Source organism: Macaca nemestrina, chromosome 9, assembly GCF_043159975.1.
Source record: "Macaca nemestrina isolate mMacNem1 chromosome 9, mMacNem.hap1, whole genome shotgun sequence".
Taxonomy (NCBI): Eukaryota; Metazoa; Chordata; class Mammalia; order Primates; family Cercopithecidae; genus Macaca; species Macaca nemestrina.
The window spans coordinates 115,996,108-116,020,670 of record NC_092133.1 but is presented as its reverse complement, the minus strand read 5'-3'; the positions used below and the strand labels follow the sequence as shown (position 1 = coordinate 116,020,670).

The following is a 24,563-nucleotide window of genomic DNA, read 5'->3' as shown; positions in this document are numbered from 1 at the left end:
TTTCATTTCATGCAGTTGTTTGTTTAAATCAGAGAAATGTGTCTTTCTCATAGCTCCTCCGACAGACATGACCTGGAACTGGTAGCATGACCGGCCCAGATAAATCACTACAAAGAGATTATCATGATTGACTGAGGCCAGTCTTGAGTAGGGACTGGAACTCAGTAGCATAAAATTTCACAGTATGCTATCTAAGCTTTTTATACATTTCTGATAATAGCCATTGTTTGAAGATGAACCCACTTATACAGGCATGGAAACATAAAGTTGTATCTAAAGCAACAGTGTTTTGAGAAAATTCTTCACCAATTGCATGTGCATAAGTGTGAACAATCACTCCCCTAATTACCCAAATCTTAATTTGTTCCCAGCTTTAGCTCAACTTACAGAAACCCCATGAAGTACAATGCAGTGGAAACAGCATGGAGCTGAAGGACGCCAGATGACATTCCATCCCTGATTCCACTCCTCATCACCAATGTCACCCTGGGCAAGGTACTCCAGCCCTGCTGCTCAGTTTGCTCCACTGTAAAATATGAAGATAATATCTTCCATGTAAGAGACTTGTGGTATTAAATGACATCATGTATGGAAATTATAAAGATATTCTATGATTAATAAGTACAATTTGGCCAGGCAGTGATTAGGCCTATGTGTATAAGATAGTTCTTTTGGACAAAAGTAAAATAGTTTCTGCCCTCCAGAAGCTTAAGTGTAACTGAACACGCATTTGGAAATAAAAGGGTGGCAGCAGAAGAAACGGCATTAATACAATTAAGGGACATTTCTAATTGTTATCAGTTACATTGCATACCCAGTGGTTAAAAATAAAAATTGGTTCCCTTCCTATTGGGGATTACCTAATTAGTTCCTGATGTGTCACTTGGTAGGAAGCTCTGACATTTAAAAAAAAGTAATAAAGCTTCTGGCCAGACGCGGTGGCTCACGCCTGTAATCCCAGCGCTTTGGGAGGCCGAGGCGGGCGGATCACGAGGTCATGAAATCGAGACCATTGTGGCTAGCACGGTAAAACCCCGTCTCTACTAAAAATATAAAAAATTAGCCGGGCGAGGTGGCGGGCGCCTGTAGTCCCAGCTACTCGGGAGGCTGAGGCAGGAGAATGGCGTGAACCCGGGAGGCGGAGCTTGCAGTGAGCTGAGATCGCGCCACTGCACTCCAGCCTGGGTGACAGAGTGAGACTCCATCTCAAAAAAATAAAAAATAAAGCTTCTAATAAATTATTTATTGTAAACTTCCAGTGGGTTTACTAATAGGGAAACTGTTTATGTAGGGTGGTTGAGAATACTTACACAGCTATTTTTAAATTGTGTGATGTGGTAATGACCATTATACAACAGGAGCTCACAATTATTAAACAATTCTGTCCCAGGTTTTGTTCTAAGGATACATGGATTCTTTCATTTCATGCCCACACCAATCCCATGGGGTAATCACTGTTCTTACCCCTATTTTTTTCTGATGAGAAAATGAAAAACAGAGAGGTTCAATGATTTTCCCAAGGCTGCAGAGCTGGAAACAGGCAAAACCAGAATGTGAACTGAAGAATTCTCACTCCAGATCCCATGCTCTTAAATGCTTTTAAATGCTCTTAAGAGCAACCTTTCTGTGGATGCAGAGCTGGGGCTAACTGGCTCGAGGACAGAAGCAAGGCCAATGCTAGCTAGTTTGCATAGCAGGTAACAATTTGTTCCTATATGCACGGTTGTAAAAGCTGAGTTTCGCCTAACTGGAGCTCAGGAAGAGGATGTGTGTGACACTGATTCCTAGTGGGGAGGAGGAGAGGAGGTGGGGAGTGGGGGAGGTGTGTTCCCATCATTGATGGTCCTAATTCTTCCTTCCCACTGAGGTTCTCCACATTTTTAAATTGCTGGACTGTATGGGTAAGAACAACACTAGTGAATTCCATCTCTCCGACAGCCTTGATGAAAGCAGTGTTTGACTGAAAAAAATATGAAATTTAATTTTAGACATGGCAAGTTCAATTACATCACCTCATATCACAGTAGAAAATAGAATTTGTTCTACCATGGGAAATAATATAATGGAATAGATCAGAATAGTAGTATAATAAAATAGAATATCCAAGTGCAAAAACAATTTTCAAGTAAGTACACACATTGTTTGAAGGTACTTTATTAAGATCAAAGATTTTTCATTACATTTATTTATAAATCCTTCCTAGTCAAAATAAAATAAATAATAAAAATCTGTATCTTTAGAAAGATTTTAAGAACATAGTTTTGTTAAGTCTCAGAAGGTTTGTCAATTTCAAATTATTACAGTTTAGATACATTCAATCATTACACAATACCAGGAAGGTCAGCCTTAGAGATACCAAGAATTCCATATTGGTCAGTAAAATAAGGGTAAAAAATTAAATTTTAATTTTACCTTTTTATGTTTAATTGACTATAGTCAATAATAGGAGGACAGAATTTCCTTTTTGGTCTTGAATTTTAAATATATGAATTTTAAAAAGTGAACATTCCTCTTCTCTTACATAGTGACTCCAACTTAGGGAGCTGGTTTCTGAAGGGAGGAGTGCTATTCTCCTTGCTGGAGAAGGAGGCTGGGGGAAGAAAGTTCAGAATTCAGGGCCTTTCTGCTGCCGTTATTGATGCACTCTTGGAGTTGGCCCTGCCTTATTAAATTTTAATCAAGTATCTTTCTAAGCATCAAGATGGCCATATAAACACCATTTTTAAGACTATGTCTACAGGCTGGGCACGGTGGATCACACCTGTAATCCCAGCACTTTGGGAGGCCAAGGCAGGAGGACTGCTTGAGCCCAGGAGTTCAAGACCAGCCTGAGCAACATAGCAAGACCCTGTCTCAAAAAAAAAAAAAAAAAAAGTATACTACCTGATTTCTAAAATTGCCAAAGGGCCCCCTTTTTTCCCCTATTATTTAAAAATATTGTTCTAGCTCTGCCCTTAAATAAACAAAGGTCTGGACCTTTCTTTTTTAAAACGTTATATTTTTATAACATCTTATTACCACCACCATAAAAGGACTCAGTATCTCCCACTTTACACTACATCTCTGTCCCCAAAGTAAATAACTGAAGCAATTATCTGCAATTTTTTTTTTAATGTGGGTATTTCAGGGTAAAGAATTTGGACTGCCTAAATTACTCAGGTGATTGCCTGAATTATTACATATTTCCCATCATTCTTTGTACAAGAAGTCTTGATTTATAGAAAATTTTAGACAATGTTCAAAGAAGGAAATATGCTACCCAAACAATCTACTTAAGACTTCAGATTGGCAACCCTCCCTCTTTCATTTTTTAAAAACAAAATTTCTGCTATTTAATTAATACACTTAGAACTCACTGTCTGGATCATGTTGTTATATAATACTTCATCTGATTATCTATTTTGGTGTGACTATGTGTCAAGGCCACTGGAGTGGTTTTTGTCTCTGTTTCTAATATGAACTTGACAAGTCTGAAGGAAAACCAGTGAATAATGCTATCAAATGTGCAGTGCACAGATCGTGCACTTGGATCTATCTGTGTAAAGCTCAAATATTTACATGGAATGTTGACCATGATTTATAAAACTACTCTTTTAAATTTATACATACAATCAATTTATTTTATGAATAGCCCCATTTGATATTTAAAAAAATATGCCTTTCAAATATTTCATAGATATATAAAATTTTACTACATTCTATTTTTTTCACATGACATTTAAACTCTCTTTACAAATCAACAAAAAATAACATTTTTTTTTTCCTCTTTGAAAGTCACAGATGCAATGATTTTCGACTGGCAGGGCTTCACTGCATGCAAGAATGGCAGGATATGCTTTCTCTTATAGAACGTATAGACATTTCTAGCATTTTGAACTATATAATTCACCTGCTGAGAATCAGTAGTAGCAAAGAAAAGTGAGAGATCCCATCTAAATATCTATAATATAAGAGTCTTTCTTAAACTTCTTTAACAATGGCAAGGTTAGGATGGTGTCTGGACAGTGTTAACAATCATTTTGACGACAAAGAAATAACATTACATGAGAAGTTTTCTAAAATGTATCTCAGAGCAATTTAAAGAGAGGGATGATCTATTGCACATAGATGAAAAACAATCTTTAATTGTATCAGTAATACGTAAAACATGTTTTACATGTTTTAGAATAGAAATCCTTCTAATTTATTGGAAAAATCCAAAACCAGCTAAAATAACATTTTGGGTGACTTCATAAATTGTCTTCTGGGGATTTACAAATAAAAATATCCTTTGTAATCATTTCTTGCCACAAGACTACCATTCTAATATTAATCCCACAAGGAAAGGCTTTTAGTTACATATCCAATAACTGTTTAAAGTCTACTTTCCCTTATTAAATGTTTGTTGAGTCACTGACAGGTACTCAAAAGGACTTCTCAAGCTATATTATGAAGGTCATTCACTCAAGGTAAAATTTCAGTTACTCCTTTAAGAATTATTTTAAAATGCACACACTGTGAACGTATCACGAATATGTAAGAAAAAGTCTATACTTTTTGAATAGTAGGAGGACGACTTACCACCTGCCCGGCTAAATCTGTGATGGTCCACCCAGAAAGAGCAAAGCTGACCTGTCTGTCTGAAGCTGCTCATGGCTGCTGAATTGATACCTTCAACAGCTAACATTCAAACTCAGCGGCAGCCGCCACACCGGAGACCAGCAGAAGCGCTGAATTCCAATACATACTAAGCCTCTAGCTAGGTCTCTCTGAAAATTTCAGCCTCATGTTGGAGAGAGAGCTGTATTAAAGACAACCAGAAAGTTTGAGGTTTTGCTTAGAATACAGTACCGTGCACATTTTGATTTCTGATCTTATACTCACACATGGTGTTTGAAATAAGGCTGTAAAAAGATACAAACAAAACCAGCATTCAACTTGAATCAAGATTGTACATCTATGACAGTGATATAGATTTACAAACCCCCTACCAAAACAGTAACTGATTTCATCATGCACTCTATAAAAAAAGACGATTATGGAAATTTCTCTTAGTTACGAATGTAACCAGCTCACTGGTACCCAATGGGTCTCTGTCTCTAATTTGTCAAAAGTTGTTTTGAGCTCATTGAATGCCACGGTGAGGTCATCATTTATTATAATTTTGTCAAAAAGATGACCATATTGACTTTCCATTATCCGTGCAGATTTAATCATTTCTTGAAAATCTTCTTCCTACAAAAGGAAGTATTAAAAAAATAATTGGTTAACCAGGCCATTACCTCACTTCACATCAATGCGAACATTCTACAATTGGTTTACCTAATGCTGTTCTGTGTTCAGTCTTTCCCCTCAGCCAGAAATAAAAGTCATCCTCTTTAACCACAAGTGCTTCAGAAGCCACAATTTCTAATACTATTTCTATGATTTGCTTGTAACAAAAAACTACTCTGGCAAGAGTCAAAACTCCTGCCTTAACTGAATTGCAGGATAATGAGTCAGTAAGTCATCATTATGTGGAACTGTCAGTATTAAAATAGCTATTGGAGGAAAGAAGTGTTTACTCTGATGTTTTGGCTGCATTATTTATGCTTATTCATAGGAAGGAATTTATAATATAAACTCATTTTTCAGAGTTGGACAAATTTGTAAAAGGATGATTACCATGTTTTTTGTTTTTTGTTTTGAGACAGAATCTCACTGTGTTGCCCAGGTTGGGGTGCAGTGGTACAATCCCAGCTCACCACAACCTCTGCCTCCCGGGTCCAAGCTATCCTCCTGCCTCAGTCTCCTGAGTAGCTGGAATTACAGGAGCGCGCCGCCACGCCTGGCTAATTTTTATATTTTCAGTAGAGATAGAGTTTCTCCATGTTGGCCAGGCTGGTCTGGAACTCCTGACCTCAAGTGATCCACCTGCCTCAGCCTCCCAAAGTGCTGGGATCACAGGCGTGAGCCACCGCACCCGGCTGATTACCATGTTCTTTCGATGTCTCATTAAAAGTGTTTCAAGAGCCTTCGTGTCTCACATTTTTAAAGCCAGGAAGTATTTTAGTTGGCTATATAACATAAATGTAAGAGAGCCAAATCCTAAGAATATGTTATCCTTTCTTATCTTCATTGAGAAACCTTTAAAATGTCTAAATAGTACAATAAATCTTTATGTTGCAACATGCTGAAATAATTTGAGTCTGCATTTCATTGTCACATAAGATTTCACGATGACAGAAAATTTAATTTTAGTGTTGATCAAGAGCCTGAGTAACTAACAACGTATGACAGTACCTACTCAGAACGGATATGTACTGTTGGCATGTAAAAAAAGGTATTTATCAAATATACTGGCAATCAGAAATGTGATCTGTATTTTGTAACCACAATGAACAGTTCAAAAATTAACACAGACTAAAGTTAATGATGAGCTAATTAAGAGGGGGAAGAAAAAAATAAGCTCTTGACATTTAATTTCTTTGCTTTTGATTTTTGGTCCAAAGGTAGAATATATTAAGATTAAGAACAAAAACAATAAAAGGTCTTGCCAGAAGCCATTATAGTCATGAATATACCACAATCATCACTTCCAATAACACTCATAGAAAATACAAATATTGGCCGGGCGCGGTGGCTCAAGCCTGTAATCCCAGCACTTTGGGAGGCCGAGACAGGCGGATCACGAGGTCAGGAGATCGAGACCATCCTGGCTAACATGGTGAAACCCCGTCTCTACTAAAAAATACAAAAAAAAACTAGCCGGGCGAGGTGGCGGGCGCCTGTAGTCCCAGCTACTCGGGAGGCTGAGGCGGGAGAATGGCGTAAACCCGGGAGGCGGAGCTTGCAGTGAGCTGAGATCTGGCCACTGCACTCCAGCCTGGGCGACAGAGTGAATATTGGTCTACTTATCCTATCCCCAAAATAGTGATTTTCTTTTGCTGTGCTAAATATAATTATTGACAAGGAGAGAAGCAAGGCAAATTATTAAATTTTTCATTTGGACTCTTAATGAGTAACAGTAACTCATGGTATTTTTAGCTTTAAAAATAAGGCTGCTCTGAAAATTAATTGGTCTAGATGTTATACAAATGTTCAGATTACAATAGTATGAAATGTATGCATAATAGCATACAAAATAGTTTCAGTCAAAAGAATATGAAGATCCATTCACCGAAGCACAAAAAGTGTAACTGTTCAAAAGGTACATACCTAAATACAATTCTTTCACTGATTTTTTTAATCTATTATACTCTTGCCGAGTACATGCAGCTGTATATATGTTTTCATATATACAACTGTATCTTACATTGTATCTACTGCTTACATCTTATCTCCAAGCTTTTTGTGGTTGTTGTTGAGATAGGGTCTCACTGTCACCGAGGCTGGAGTGCAGTGGTGTGATCTCAGCTCACTGCACTCTCAGTCCCCTGAGGTTCTTGTGATCTTCCCACCTCCGCCTCCCAAGTAGCTGGGACTACAGGTGTGCAACCATCATGTCTGGCTAATTTTCATATTTTTTGTAGAGATGGGGTTTCACCATGTTGGCCAGGTTGGTCTTGAACTCCCGGACTCAAGTGATCCTCCTGCTTCAGCCTCCCAAAGTGCTGGGATTACATAGGTGTGAGCCACCACACCTGGCCCCCAAGCATCACTATACTTACTGTGAAGGGCTTTGCAGCACCTTGGTCATCTCTGCTTGAAATAATCTTTGCATTTTTTCTTGTTTCTCTCAAACGCTCTATTGATGGAGGCTTTATAAATATCACATAGGGCTTAAATTCTAGTGTCCTTAAATGCTTCACTGTCTACAAGGAAGAAAAGAAAGTTTTCTCACATTTCTCCATAGCATCATGAATTACTGAATTTTCTTTCTAAGGAGAAAATTCCTCAAAATTATTCTTTAATTAAGATCAGTAGTCCTTGAATTTCAATATACTATTATTCAATTAACTGTTGACAATTAAATGTAACAAACACTTCTGAAAAGAAGCTGGGGAATGTAACTTGGCATTTAAAAATGTCCTGAAATACATCATAATTAACATTGAACAGAAGTGACTAAAAAAATCACAAAACTGGTTTTTAGATCAAATACCCTAAAGGTGTGATGAGTTAAATAACCCTCTGTCCATTAATGTCTTCCAACCATCCCTTTTAAGCCCCTTCCTGATTTCAGGCAGGAGTTCTCCTCTTTCGCCCTATCCTTCAGAGTGCCCTACAAGGGCAGCCTCCTGCTCTCCCTGATGCCTGTCCACATTCCTTCATCAAATCGTTGATGTTCTATACTCTATACTTCTGGGGACCCATCTATAATCAAGGGTGAGAGTTGAAAGCTATTCTTCATGAGCTGATACTACACCGTGGGAGTCTGAGAGCAACTGGACCCGGGACACCAGAAGAGAGGCTCTGCAGAAGCAGGACTGTCCCATTCACTGTTGTGCCTGATATGGTTTGGATCTGTGTCCACACCCAAATCTCATGTTGTAATGTCATCCCCACTGCTGGCGGTGCAGCCTGGTGGGATGTGACTGAATCATAGGGGCAGTTTCCCGGGGTTTAACACCATCCCCCTTGGTGCTCTCATCACAATAGTCAGTTCTTGTGAGACCTGGTTGTTTAAAAGTGTGTGGCACTTTGCTCCTCTCTCTCTCTCTTCCTCCTGCTCTGGCCATGTGAAGTGCTCACCCCTCCTTTGACTTCCGCCATGATTGTAAGTTTCCTGAGGCCTCCCCAGAGCTGAGCAGATACCAGCATCATGCTTCCTGTACAGTCTGCAGAGCCGTGAGCCAATTAAACCTCTTTTTTTTTTTTTTTAAATAAATTACCCAGTCTCAGGTATTTCTTCATAGCAGTGCAATAAGGGACTGACACAGTGCCCAAGTCACAAGGCAGCCTTCCTGATTCTTGAAACCCTTTTACTGCAGATTCATCCTCCTTTAGAGGTGCAAAGGGCTTCCACAGGTCATTCTAGCATTTGGAGGTTTTGCATCCCAGGGTACAGCTATCAGTGGGAGGAGAAACCATGGTCCCTGGGGGATGAGGAAAATGCTGTGGACTGGGGATCTACTAGAAGATGTATGGTTTGACAGGAAATTGAATGGCTTCATCCACTGAAATTCTCAGTTCAGAATGTTCACAACGGAGTTTCCAGGATGACAGATGCAGATATGGCAACACAATGGGGCTTTCATTCAGTACATTTCCTGCAAAATGCCCTTCAGTTCTAGTGGGGGGTTATTTGCTAGGATATATACAGAACTCAAGTCAAAGACTTGGAACCAAAATGTCCATTGTTAAAAATTATAGACACTGATACTAATACATAACACATAAGAATGCATTATGCATGTAACAATGTGATGTATTATTAAAAAATACAGAATAGATAGAAATATCTAAGAGTTGCTTTACTTGACAATAACTGAATATAAATAAGAGTTACAAACACAGGTCTTGGAGCTTCCTCCACTTCTCTTTCTAATAATATTATGGGCTTTTCTTTTTTTCCACCAAACATGTCTCAAATTATATTTAAATGCTTTTGCCATCTCAGAAAAGCCACATATAGCCAAAAGTGGGTTGACTTTTTATTTATTTCATATTGAAATGCTCACATGAGGTGCTGTAGATGACATGGGTCAGGAGGGTATTGAATAGTTCATTGTTCACTTACATGAGGCTGAACATCCAACAAACAAACTTTGTTTTTAGCAAGGACAGACCGAACTGAGTCTATGCTTGTGCCGTAGTAGTTGTTTTTATATTCTCCATATTCAATAAACCTGTAAAAAATTAGATGCATCAGAATCATTTGTGAATTTAAAAAAATTATAGGTGGCAAGTTAAATTCATAGGTAAAAGACATTTCTGCTGAACATGTAATTTTTTTAAACTGTGTTTAATAATACAAACAGAGCCAAGTATTTCAAAATGTCAGTTTTTAAAAAATCTTTTATTTTACATTTTCAAATCAGTAACACTTGCTTAAATTACACTTAAACAGAAAAAAAGTACTTTAGTCTAGTAGGGCTCTAATGTTTTCCATCACCCCCTTTCTTTTTCAGAACTAATGCAATGCAATAAAATGGTGAATAAGCCAAACAATAGAAACTACTGGAATTTCACTGCACGCTACAGAGTAACCCAGCCCAGCTTCAGAACTAGAGGCACTGGGTGGTGGCTAATGGAGCCAGGGCAGCCGATCATGTGCTATAAAAACACAATCACTGCGCCAAATGCGAGAAAAGCATTTCGATGTTTCAATAAAATCCCATAATCCTGCATTAAAACACATATTGCTTCTGATGCCCTAAAATATTCGTGCCTCAGCAGATGGAAAACCTGGGCAGGGGGCACTGGGGTGGGCTTGGAGCTAGCTAGAGGAGATGGTACCAGCAAGTTTATTATCATCATTTCAATTTTTTGAAGAGCCAATGAGAGAATGAGATGCAGGTGTGTGAAGCAGATGCTGGTGCTAGTGATATACTACCCAGTTGTTCATTAGTTTTTGAAGTAAAATTCAATCCAAATTATATGTTAAGATTCAATTAGTGGGCCAGAAGGAGGTCAAAATAAGACACTTACAACTTCCCTCATTCTGCAAAACAGGGTCTATACATTTTATAGAAAAGAAGCAAATCCAGGTTACTAAAAATTACAGGTGAAGATTAACAATAATTATCAACCAAATGATTGCCTTTTCATCTGTTTCAAATATTATTATGATAATTAAAATACATTTAAAATGGAGGAGAACTCTCAGTTGTCTAAAACTGGACAGGCATGTGCTTATAAAAAAACAGTCACATGAAAATTCTCAAAAGTGTCCACATACTTGTTATTTTGTACATCTGTCTCAAACAAATGCTTGGAAATGAAAATGTATTCAACACCATCACTCTCCTGGCTTCTTCTTGCTCTGGTAGTATCTACAATTTAATGAAAAGGAGTTGAGAAAAGCCCATATCAGCCACCTTAAGGAAAATACTAAAAAAGAAATCAAGTGTATTTAATTAGTTTTTTCAACAGGAGTTAAAAATGTATTTAAAAAGCAAATTAGCTCATAAAATATGGTAAGCTGTTATAAATCCAGATTTTCCACTGTTATTAAAATTATATTGATTTGAAGATGGATTGAAAAGTTAATTGCATTGTATGTCTCTGCTATTATTCGCTATTTTGAAGGCTCTGTAACCTGATATAAGAGTGGTATTTAAACTCCTGAGGAAAAAAAACCTTTCTTGCAAATAATATGCTTATTATCTTTATTGATCTGTATTCATTAAAGCAAATCTATTAACCACTAAGTTGTTAGGTAAACTCTGAAACTGTTTGGCTCTCTTCCTCTCATGGAACATAGTGGATATGCCATCAAAGTTTTGTTTTACCAGCCAAGTGAAGCCAAATACTTCTGTGTGCCACTCATTCCTCCTTTGCAAAGTGATAAATAGCATCATCTTAGAATACTATTGAACTTCTAACCTTTCAGTAATCTTGCCTAATTATTTATTAATGAATTAAAATAGAGCAGAAAATATAGGATTCATTAAAACGACAACAAGAACAAAGCCCAAGGCACTCCAGCGCTGACATGGCAAATGGAAACCCACTACAGGCCATCCTTCCTGCAGATCCCAACGAAAAACTATGGATGCTAAGAAACGACCTGAACACTTTGAAAATAAGTAAAGCAGGTAGACTGTAGAGGGGAGTCAAACTGCATGGGGAGGAGTTTAACTTTATTTTCCTCTTAGCTTTGCCCCAAGGGTGGGAACCCTTCACAGAGCGGCATGGTAGAATCTGCAGCTAAATGTCAATAGAAGCTCTAACGTTTTGGTGCAAAGAACCAGGGGGGTGGGGCCGGGGGCGGGGGGGGGAGAAAAAGTCCCTGTGGGTTGAAAAGTGTGGCGGAAATCCAGGAGACAAGAAAGCCGGAGAAGAAAATACTTTAATTCTGTGTATGAGTCAACAATAGCCTAAGAATTGCCTCTGTGCTATATACATGCAGTTCAAACTCAAACTAGCATGGCAAAGGCTTCATGAAGTGAACTGAGAGTGGGAGGTACAGGTCTCAGCCTAACCCCTGAATAACAGTAGCACAAAACATATCTAAGCCAATGAAGAAAAGGCATAAAGAACTGAGCTGAGATCTGAAGCATGCACACAAGTCTTAGACTAATCCTTGCACCCTAACAGACCCAAATCAATATAACAAAGGTAAGTGAGATAAAAGAAGCTGGAAGCTAAAATAAAAACATCAGCATTCTGCAGACTATTGTAACAAGACCTAGTGTTAATACAATATTATATATTCACAATGTCCAAAATGCAATCTGAAATTATTCAACATGAAAGAACCAAAAAAAAAAGAAATGACCCATTTTCAAGGGGAAAGATAACAGATGGCAACCCTGAATGACCTGGAAGTTAGATTAGACAAAGTCTTTCAAGCAGGTACCATAACTATGCTTGAAAAGGTAAGGGAAAATATACTTGAATTGAACAAAAATATAAATTCTTAGCAGAGGAAGAGAAACTATAAAGAAAAAACAAATAGAAATTCTAGAAGTGAAAAATAAAAATATCCAATAGAAACAAATCACTAGATGGGCCCAAAAACAGAATGACAGAAAAAAGCCAGTGAACTTGAAGACAGAGCAATAAAATTATATAATCTAAACAACAACAACAAGATTAAAAATATATAGATAGAACTCCAGGGACCTATGAGAAAACATATATGTCATAGGAGTACTAGAAGGATAGGAAAGAAGAAATTGGGGCAGAAAAATATGTTTGAAAAAATAAAGACCCCAAACTGCTATAATTTGGTGAAATATATAAACTTACCAATTTCAGCAGCTCAGCAAATCCCAAACAGGATACACTCAGAAGGAAAAGATTATGCCTACACACATTATAATCAAACTATTAAAAGTCAAAGATAAATAAAAAATCTCAAAGCAGCTAGGAAAAATCACAGAACACATAAGTTAATAATGATTTAAACTGTCACAGATTTCTTATTATAAATCATAAAAATAAGAAATCAATAAAATAATACCTTTAAAGCACTGAAGGAAAAGACTTAATCAAAATGTGTTTCAAGAATAAAGGCAAACAAACTAATAGAATTCACAGCCGAATGTTCCAAAAGAAATATTCAAGGAAGTTTTTTAGGCTGAAGAGAAGTGATAAGAAGGAAACTTCTGTATTCAGGAATGAAGAAAGAACAAATAATTGTGTAAATGTAAAAGTCTACTTTTTTTGTCTTAAGTTCACTAAGACATATATGACTCTTTTAAAGAAAAGTTATAATATTGTCTGATAGAGTTTTCAATGTATGCAAATATAATACATTTGACACCTAAAACAAAAAGATTAGGCTGGGGGAAGGGGTCTTAAATGGCTGCCAGGTTTCTGTATTTTATGTGAAATACACCAAGTTAAACTGCAAGCAGATCATGAATGGTTAGATACGCATACTTTAATATTTAGAGCAACCAGTAAAAACTAATCCAGAGATACCACCAGGGACTCAACAGGTAGATTAAAATGGAAACTAAAAAACACCAAAATAATCCAAAAGAAGACAGAAAAAGAAGAAAAATACAATAAAATACAGAAGAGACAAAGAGAAAACAAATAATAAAATAGTAACTTAAATTCAATCATTTCCATAATTTAATAAATACACACACACACACACACACACACACACACACACACCCCAAAGGTTGGCTTAACATTAGAAAAGCAGTAGAATTCACAACATTAAGAGAATAATGGCAGACAAAACAATCATCTCAACGTATGCAGAGAAAGCATTTTTTAAAATCTTCGACACCATTCGCGACAGTCTCAGCAAACTAGGAGTAACAGGAATGTCCTCAAACTGATAAAGCCAACGTTATATTAACGGTAAAAGATGGAGCTGTTTTCCCCTGAGATCAGGATCAAGGCAAGTCTGCTAAGTAACAACACGAAAAGTAACTTGAAATGGGTCAAGACCTAAATATAAAACCTAAAACTGTAAAACTTCCAGAAGAAAACAGGAGAATGTCTTTGCAACCTTGAGATAACAAATAACTTTTACATAGAACAGAAAAATTATAAAACATAAAAGAAAAAATGATAAATTAGATTTCATCAAAATTAAACTTTTGCTTTTTAAATGACACCATGAAAAAAAATGAAAAGGTCAGCCACAGACTGTAAGGAAATATGTGTAACACATTTATCAGATGAAGAACATGTATCCAAGAGAATGTAAAGAACTCTCAAAACTCAGTAATGAGACAAACAGTCCACTTTTTAAAAATGGGCCAGGCACAGTGCCTCACACCTGTAATCTCACACTTTGGGAGGCTGAGGCAGGTGGATCACTTGAGGCCAGGAGCTCAAAACCAGCCTGGTCAATATAGTGAAACTCCGTCTCTACTATAAATATAAAAATTAGCCGGGCTTGGTGGTGTACACACCTGTAATCCCAGCTGCTCGGGAGGCTGAGGTGGGAGAATCGCTTGAACCCAGGAGGTGGAGGTTGGAGTGAGCCAAGATCACAACACTGCACTTCAGCCTGGGCAACAGAGCAAGACTCTGTCTCAAAAAAAAAAAAAAAGTCAAAAGATTTGAATACACACTTTACCAAAGAAGATCAGGGGTCCCTAACCCCCAGGCCACACCAGTCTGTGGACTGTAAGGAACCAGGCCACACAGAAGGTGAGCAGCATGCAGGCAAGGGAGCATCACCATCTGAGCTCCTCCTCCTATCAGATCAGCAGTGGCATTAGGAGCACGAACCCAGTTGTGCACTGCACGTGCGAGAAACCTAGATTAGGCACTCCTTATGAGAATCTACTGCCTGATGATCTGAGGTGGAACAGTTTCATCCTGACACCATCCCCTCCTGCCCTGTCTGTGGAAAAATTGTCTTCTGTGAAACTGGTCCCTGGTGCCAAAAAGGTTGGGGACTGCTGCATAAAATCATGCTAGTCATTAGTTAAGGCAAACTGAAGTACGAGATACCACTACGTACTTACTACACTGACAAAAATTCAGAAGGCTGACTACAGCAAGTGTTGACAAGGATGTGGAGCACCTGCAGTTCACATATGCTACTGGTGGTTTGTAAGATGGTATAACCACTTTGGAAATCAGTTTAGTAGTTTCTCAAAAAATTAAGCCATATGGCCTCACCATTCCACTCCTACTTATTTAGCCAAGAGAAACAAAAACATATTTGTCAAAAGACTTATACAAAAACCTTGTAATAACTTTATTTATCATAGCCAAAAATGGGGGTAGAGGAAGAAACCCCTAAATATTCTTCAACAGGTGCATGGATAGACAAATTGTAGTATTTCTATACAATGAAATGCTATTCAGAATGAAAAGGTATGAAAAAGAATGAATTATTGATGTAGGAAACAACATGGGTGAATCTTTCATTATGCTGAGTGGAAAAAGTCTGGCAAAAATGGATGCATACTGTATAATCCTATTTAGATAACATACTAAATCATTTCAAATAATCTATAGTGACAGAATGCAGATCAGTGGTTGCCTGGGAACAGGGTGGAAGGCTGGATTACCAAGGGCACATGGAAATTTTTTGAGATGGAAACATTCATTATGTTGACTGTCGTGATGTTTTCACATGTGTATGCAGATGCTAAAACTGATGTGATTGTACATTTTAAATATATGCTGTTTATTCCAATTACATCTTGATGTTATAAAAAGAATCTGAGAAGAAGGGGAAATGTAACTTAACAGAAAAAGTAATGAATTTATAAAATCCAACTAATTTAAATTATATCCCAAAGTTTAATTCCCTTTTATTTAGTTAGCAAGAATATTTTAATACAATGCTTAGGTCTCTTGAAACAGTTTTTCGTACCTGTTCTGCAGGTGGTGCACCAAGAGGTAGTGCTAGTCTTTAAAATGAAATGTCACACTCTACAGGAACAGCATGAAGTACTGGTATACTGTATTCTAAACTGGTACATTGTATTCTATCGAAAAGACTAAAGTTTTACAGCAGAAAAATACCCTACTGAATGTATATAACACAATTAATATCCAAGAATGTGAGAGATATTAAAATTAGTATAATGCCCTACTTTGGAGTTTAGGCTTAATATTCATTTATTATTACTTAACCAATTTTGTTGTTATTTGCAAGTGTTCCTTCAGCAAACAGTAGGCCTAAGTAAAAAGTATTGTTGAAAATCAAAATTGAGAATTTTCTGTGCATTGATTTCTTTCTTATGGACACAGAAAAGATTGTCTTTATTCAGTTATGATGGCAGGACACTTTGGTTGAAAATCTGCAACACATGGTTGAAAGATCACTTCCCTGACACACGGCATCCCACAGCAGGGTTAAAATATTTTTAGAACCACATCAAGGGGTAATTGAACAAGACATTTATGACATTGCCACATGCATTTAAAAGGTAATGTGTCTACAACCAAATTGTTTGCTTATCATAATCAACCCGAATTACCTAGGTCTGATGTTATTTTACCGACGAAGAATGTCAGTGCCTAATTGTAATGAGTTCCACAGGAACCTCATGAACTCATTCACAATGAGGAATCCTGAATAAGAGATCTGAAATTCTTATGAGAAGGAGATTCCAAGGGAAAGATGTGCCTATTAACCACAAGGCAGGCAGGACTTCGTCACAGCTCACTGAGTACCCACTGTGTACACCAGTTAAGGCAAAATAGAAAACAAAATAGGAGCCCTCTTCCCACTTCCCCAAAATATCCCAAAATAGCTGTCCTGGGGAGACAGGAAAAAAAAAATTTTAACTGGTACCCTAGTTATAATGCCTTTTTTATAAAAAAGAAAAAGAAAATTCAAGTGAAGTATCCTATGGACAAAGAAGTTGTCTAGAACATGGATGCTTTAAAACCTACAAAAATACAAAAACTGCAATATACATCTTTCTGAGAACCACAGAAAGTGATTAATAGATGTGGTTGACTAAGAATGCCCAAATTCTAGACTACACAGATTTTGGAATCCATCAAGTATTTGATGTCTACCATAATACTTCTTGTTACCTATTTTATTTTAATTTAATGCACAAGAGACCCTTTTGACTGGTTGTATTAATAGCCATTCAGATTTACTGATGATAACCTATATAGCCTTAAAACAACGTTGATGTTGCTTTTCAAGGAGGAAATTTCCCACAGGCTGGGCATGGTGGCTCACACCTGTAATCTCAGCACTTTGGGAGGCTGAGGCAGGAGGATCACCTGAGGCCAGGAGTTTGAGATTAGCCTGGGCAATGTAGTGAGACTCCATCTCTACAATCAATCAATCAATAAGAAACTTTCCACAGAGGAGCAAAAGGCAAAAAACAAGGGTTTCAGCCACCCCTTTCTTGAAAAGCAACTTTGAACGTTTAATATTATCACAAGGATAATTTTTAAATATTTCATATAGCTCATTCAGCCATTTTAGCTCGAGTACCTGATTTAGCATCCATTTAAATAATTTTTAAAAATTAAGGTAATTGCAAATTCACAAGTAGTTACAAAAATAGTACAGAGATGTCCTATGTAAAATCACTTAGCTTCCTCTTGAAATATTTACATAACTATAGTACTTTAGGAAAACCAGAAAATCAGCAAACTACAGTTAATAAACTATTATTTCTTTTTAACATTTAAAAGCCTAAGTATGATACAATAACTCATATATACACATAAAAGTGTATATATCTTCCTTACTTTTCACCCGTTTAACACCCCCATGTAGCCAGCACTCTAACAAGAAGCAGGAAATTGCTAGCACCCCAGAATCACCTCTTGGGTTCCCATTCTAACCCAACTCCTTGAGATTTCTAACAGCACACATGAATGTTGCCTTTATTGCAATTATAAAAATGAAATCATACTGTCTCATTCATTCTTTTGTATCTGCCTCCTTTTGTTCAACACATTTGCGAGATTCATTCTTACTGTTGCATGCAGTTGCAGATTGTTCATTCTCATTGCATTACAGTATTACATTGTATGCATGTGCTATACTTCTCCATTCTGCTTATCCATTCAAATGATAAGCATTGGGGTAGTTTCCAGTTCTGAGCACTTATGAATAATGGCTAAGAATATCTCAGTACGTGTCTTTTGGTGAATGTACTTATGCATTTCCATTGGGTGTACAGTAGGACCGGGACTGCTGGGTCAAGGGTATATGTTTGCTCAGCTTTGGTGGCCACTGCTACTTAGTTTTCCAAAATGATTGTGTTGATTTACATTCCCATCAGCAATGTGCAGGAGTTCCTTTGCTCCATAACTTTTTCTGGTGGATATGTAATACATGCTTTCAAAAAGAGAATTATAGAAATAAACATCAAACAATACTGGTGGTATAATCAAAGCAATCACTTTTCTCCAATATTCAAGACTCTGCCCAAAGTATTTTAGAAAGCAAAACTATCTGACATTCTAAAATGACTCTTAAAATATATTCTTCTTTAATTAATTAAATCACCCTGGTTTGATGCTGTACTTTCCAAACATGTCTGATATCAAGAATCACCTGCTATATAAATACAGATTCTTGGGCATATCTTCTTGTAGAACTCTAAGAGATTCTTATCATCAGGCAAGCCTGCGAAACATTACTATATGAAGATCTTTTGACATTAACATCTGTCTAAAATTAAATCAGGGTGAAAAATAACTACTTTGGGGATTTCTTTGGAGAGTCCCAGCCCCACAACCTTTCTGTAATATTGTCAACTTCTATAACAACTTCAGAGGCAAACATTTAAACAGCTGGGTAAATTGAGGCTAAAGTGTGTTTGTTGCCCTAGGTCCTTCCGTAATATCACATCTCTCATAGGGTGTTACATGGGATAGATTGCCTTATGGATATTTCTCATCTTCAAAAGAAGTCAGTTTTGACTATTTAGTGGAATACAACAAAGATAGTCTGTAGTTTTAAAGGACTGCTGGTGTTAAATAGGAAGAAGAACACGAGAACTGGTATCAGAAAAAACCTGGTTTCAAATCCAAGTGCACCTGTCATCTACGGAACCCAAGTCAACATATCCTTTCCATCCCTATCTCCTTCTGTGTGAAATAGAGACAATATCAACCACCTTATACTTGACTGGCAAGGCTACAAAAATTAAGACAAACAAAGGAGATGAATACACGGTAGGAAGTCTAAAAATTTGTTTTTTTCTTTGTAATCTGTTTTTGCATCTTCTAGGTCTCTTCTATAATTGCTCACCTGTAAGCTTAAAAATCATTTTGTAAACTTTTCTAACAACTCATATATATCGGAATTCAGCTTTTGTAGGAGAGGTGAATAACTGCGGGGGAAAAAAAAGAAACTGCCTAGTTCCACATTTTCATTAACTGTCATCTCTGTTGGTAGAAAACAGCAGTCCTGTAACTTATGACTGAAAATGATTACAAACAATAATTTGGAAAAATGTAGTAAAAAGAAGGAACTTGAGGTCACAGAAAACTATAATTTTAAAATAAAGTTGAACTCTTCCAAAACTAGAGAACATCGCTAAGGGCAATATACAAGTAAATTTTTTAAAACAGTACTAAAACCGCTTGAAAAGGCCAACATTTCAATTTAGCCTTTTAGACAGCTTTCTAATATCAACATATTAAGTAGTCAAATGGCTTTTATTCTGCAGATCAAAATGTTTCAAACATCACATTTTATTTGTAAGAATGCCTATGAAAACCACTTTTATAAAAATAAATCTAATTCTGTGTACTGAAAAGAAGCTTACCATATTTAAACTATAGAGTCACGAAAAGCCCATTTAACACTATCTGCCAATTACTGCATATAAAAAGTAATTAAGAAAGGTTTATATTATAATAAGTCTCCTTCAGCTCTCTGTGATTTGATTCTTCTAATCTTAAAGCTGGTGAAAACCTCTGGAAAACATTAGCACTTATTTTAGGAAACAGAATTGTTAGACTTTTATTTGGAAGAAAATTTGTAAGTAATAATTTGATGTCATATGTGTACTAAAATTCAGCGTAAAAACCTAAGAGTAGGGAAGCTGTGATTAACAAATATTATGCCAAAAATCTGTGTAATTTAGGGCAAATCCTTTAACCACTTTGCCTTGGTTTCCTCCTCTGTAATATGGGGATAATGTCACTCTACACTTCTTGAAGCAGGCTGGAAGGTCTAGATGAGTGAGTGTTCAGAACACTGCTTGATACCATACGTGCTTGGGAAGTATTAAGCAATCATTATTAATGAGTACAAAAACTAAACAGTTACAAAGAATGAAGATCTACTATTTGATAGCACGACAGGGTCACTATAGTCAATAAATATACAACTTAATTGTATATTTTAAAATAATGAGTGTAATTGGATTGTTTGTAACTTAAAGGATAAATGCTTGAGGGAATGGATACCGCATTCTCCATGATGTGCTTATTTCAGCATTTCATTCCTGTATCAAAACATCTCGGCCGGGCGTGGTGGTTCACGCCTGTAATCCCAGCACTTTGGGAGGCCAAGGCAGATGGATCATGAGGTCAAGAGATCGAGACCATCCCAGCCAACATAGTGAAACCCTGTCTCTACTAAAAAGTACAAAAAATTAGCTGGGTGTGGTGGCCCGTGCCTGTACTCCCAGCTACTCGGGAGGCTGTGGCAGGAGAATCGCTTGAACCCAAGAGGCAGAGGTTGCAGTAAGCTGAGATCGCACCACTGCACTCCAGCCTGGCAACAGAGCGAGACTCCGTCTCAGAAAGAAAAAAACCTCATGTACCCCATAAATATATATACCTACCATGTACCCACAAAAATTTTAAAAATAAGTTAACAAATTTTTGTAAATGATTTTTTAAAAAATTTTAAATTATTGTAAGTGTAGTCGTGGGAACACTGAATAGCACAGAACTCACGGGGCACTGTCACGCCATAGTGCTGGGTGTCACTGATCAGCAGCTTTCGTTTCAGTTCATTCAGCCCTACTCCCACAGGACCTGAAAAACAGATAACAGAACTCCATTATCGGAAAAACACCACATACACATTTCTGAAAATGACATAAGTCTCTAAGACAGACTGAAAACATGGATCCAGCTTTGCATCCTAAGTAAAGAGATTATTTCCCGTTAACTCAAACTTAAGAAAACGTTAGATTTCTTTTGTTGCTTTTTTACTTTTTCAATTGAAATCCTCAGCTTTTCCTCAAAAAGGATAGAAAGATTTATATTTAAATGAGATATATTCAAGAGTATTCAGGCTGGGTGCAGTGGCTCACGCCTGTAATCCCAGCACTTTGGGAGGCCGAGTTGGGCAGATCACGAGATCAGGCGATCAAGACCATCCTGGCTAATATGGTGAAACCTCATCTCTACTAAAAATATTTAAAAAAAAAATTAGCCGGGCGTAGTGGCAAGCGCCTGTAGTCCTAGCTACTCGGGAAGTTGAGGTAGGAGAATGGCGTGAACCCAGGAGGCGGAGCTTGCAGTGAGCTGAGATCACACCACTGCACTCCAGCCTGGGCAACAGAGCGAGACTCCATCTCCAAAAAAAAAAAAAAAAGAATAAGTATTACCAAATAATAAGTTACCCACAAGAGCCTAAAAAATATGTTCACCTAAGAAAATTCAATTGCATAATGCAGACATTATTGATAATGTCAATTTAAAATGTTTTTAAGTGTTAATAAAACAAAGTGGTAATAAGACAAAATTGATAATGTCAATTTTAAATGTTTTTAAGTGTTAATAAAACAAAATCTTTCACCCTGACTTTATGTGGGATAAAGTTATGCATTTTACATCTGCTAAACAATCAGCCACATTTACATGTGCTGAGACCTTTTCCTGCACTATAGACTTCCTTAAGCATTTGAAAACTTGCATAGACCTTACACACTTTACTCAATCAATGTATACACACTGGACACCGATAAGAAGCAAGGCATACAGTAGATTCTGTGGACAACAGTAGATGATAAGTGGACTCAGATCTTAAGGAAAGTCACTGGTTAATTATGAGTCTGGGGCCAGAAAAACAAAAAACAAAGAGCAGTTTCAAATATGAGTCTGAAATCAAAAGTTAGATGGACATAAGCCCACCCTTTCCAGCATTGCTCTCCACCTAAAAGCTTGTCACAATGCTGCCACCAGGGTCAGTTAACGGATGGTGTGGTTCAGCGGGTGATACAAGCTACAGGACCACACTGCCCTCAGGTAGAGTCCCGTCTCTTCCCATCTGCTATGCCTTCACCTTGGTGATACTGGAAGGGAAAGCCAAGGGTGTAGTTAGATTTCATTTTAATTCTAAAAGTGTGCGTGTTCCCTCTCCTTCTTGGGCGGAATGAATGAGAACTGAGAACTCGTGCACAGTGCCTAGCACAGCGTCCAGGTACTTGACTGTTCACTGCCTTGCCTCTGTCTTCTTCCACCCTGAGGAGGTCACAGGTGGCTTTGAAAGAATAAGGTTTTACACCACAAAATGGAGAACATGCAGGTGTAAAGAGAAGTAGGGTGGGCATCCCAGGTGGAGGGAAAAGGATGAGCAAAGACGAAGAGGAGGAAGTGGGGGGCTGTGCTGTTCCTGCTCTAATGCCATTTCCAGGTCCCTGACCCTTGATAAAAACACCTGTCTCCAGGTGGTCATTCACTACCACCTTCAACCTTTCTCCATACTGCTGTCCAGTATCAATTCTCTGGCAACTTTCCCTTGTTCTGTAAGACAGCAACTCTCAATTCTCCCTCTTATAATAAATACGCCATAATATCCCATTGATATCCTGAAATGGAATTAATTGCTAATATAACTTACCAATATAATTCTCCCTTCCAAATTAATACATTGCCCTAACTAAAAATAACATATGAAAGCGAGAAAAAATAGTTTATAATAAAGCAATATGTATTTCAATATGTAAATGCTTGGCATGACTAGAGCAGAAAATCTAACCAAGTCAGAGGTTTGCGCCTACTTATAATAAATAAGTTTGGATTTAAAAGGTCAGGAGCTATTCTGCACAAGAAAGAACAGGAAAACAAAAGCCCAGCGGTACACATAAATCTAGGAATAAGAACTAGTGTTTGGATAGAAACCACAGATCAGACTTCCTTATGATAAGGAAAGAGGAAAACAACTAAGGATAGCATGTCAAGGCTATTGAAGTGAAGAAAACAACACAAATGACTTGGGTTTACCCAAGAGTAGTATATGGGGCCTGGCGCAGTGGCTCACACCTATAATCCCCACACTTTGGGAGACCGAGGTAGGCAAATCACTTGAGGTCAGGAGTTTGAGACCAGCCTGGCCAACATGGTGAAACCTTGTCTCTACTAAAAATACAAAACTGAGCTGGGTGTGTCAGCGGGCACCTGTGACAGGGTGAGACTCTGTCTCAAAAAAAAAAAATATGCAAATAGAGTGTCCCAGCCTGCCTTGTCCCTCAAGACAACTAGAAGTACAGGAAGGGATGCAAATTCACCACTTCCTTAGGAGATCTCAGCTCTGGAGTGATTCCTAGCGTGTGAGAGACTTTGCCAAGGGAGAGTCTAGTGTTTCCTTTCTTATTCTTAAAAACATTTCCTAACTACAAAAAAAAAAAAAAAAAAAAAATTTTAACTCTCTAGGGAAAAAAAACTAGGTATATTTGAATTCGCGGGAAAAAATATGCCATCTCTAATGTGATAGCCTTAAATTTTGACTATATTTGATTTTGGGCCTAGGTTATAACTTTATAATCTAACCCTTACAAGCATCCTCACATACCCATGTAGGGTGCCAAGAACATTCAGAGGCAAATGACTTTATTTGGAAAATTTTCCCTAAATTACGTTATTCTCGGTCATCGTCTTCAAAGGTAGAAGTATCCTTCAAAGAAAGGTTAAAAATACAGACATAATTTCAATCATTCTTACTGCAAAATTGTCCAGTGGGCCTACAAACAGCATTTTTGCAGTCAGGCCCTTGGATCCATTCTGCCATTCCCGCTGGAGAAGCTCTAGAGTCTCCCCTGGACTTTAAAAGACCACAGCTCAGACGCACCGTTCCGTCCTGTATCCTCCTTCTAGGGTTAGGCCTAAGTTCACTACATTTTTAGTTGGCTGGTTGGTATTTGGAATACAAAATCTACTTACATTCCAAGCAATTTAGGGATGCAAACCGAGTTAGGTTTATTCGTATGCCTCTGCAATAGGATAGTTTCATTTACCCCTTCAATAAAGAAATTTCTATCACAATTGGTGAAATACATTTACATGTGCATATATAAGTAGATGGCTCTGTAGCTCATTTCCAGCTGAGCTTGCTAATGATAAAGCGCAGAAGAGAACAGAATCTAAACAGCTCGTCTTTAAACCACAGACAACAAACTGTGGCATAAGGATGATGAAGACATAGTGAGTTCTTTTCACATGACAGGCATGTGTGACACGGTTCACATACACTGTTACTCATCCTCAAAACATCCCTGCAAGAAAGGTATCATTATCCTCATTTCACAGATGAGAACACTGAGACAATGAAAGGTGAGGTAATTTCCCAAAGGTCACACATCTGGCATGTGGCTTAGCTGGTATTCAAAAGCCTGTCTGTC

The 24,563-nt window shown here is 37.5% G+C and overlaps 1 protein-coding gene across 5 annotated transcripts in view; it reads right to left on the bottom strand.

Annotated features, from left to right (window-relative positions):
* Positions 1-1,071: 1,071 nt before the first annotated feature.
* The window catches only part of LOC105479981 (MAGUK p55 scaffold protein 7), a 249,974-nt gene continuing 226,482 nt past the window's right edge, over positions 1,072-24,563 (bottom strand). For 3 of the 5 annotated variants that reach the window (XM_011738350.3, XM_071070315.1, XM_071070316.1), the window contains exons 13-17: positions 20,893-20,973; positions 10,802-10,895; positions 9,641-9,749; positions 7,629-7,772; positions 1,078-5,214 (exon numbers count right to left, since the gene is read on the bottom strand). In XM_011738350.3, coding sequence (XP_011736652.2) covers positions 5,035-5,214; positions 7,629-7,772; positions 9,641-9,749; positions 10,802-10,895; positions 20,893-20,973 — 608 coding nt within the window. In that variant the 3' untranslated portion in view covers positions 1,078-5,034. Of the gene's footprint in view, positions 5,215-7,628; positions 7,773-9,640; positions 9,750-10,801; positions 10,896-20,892; positions 20,974-24,563 lie in introns of all 5 variants that reach the window. The other 2 variants (XM_071070318.1, XM_071070317.1) reach the window with 2 other exon arrangements.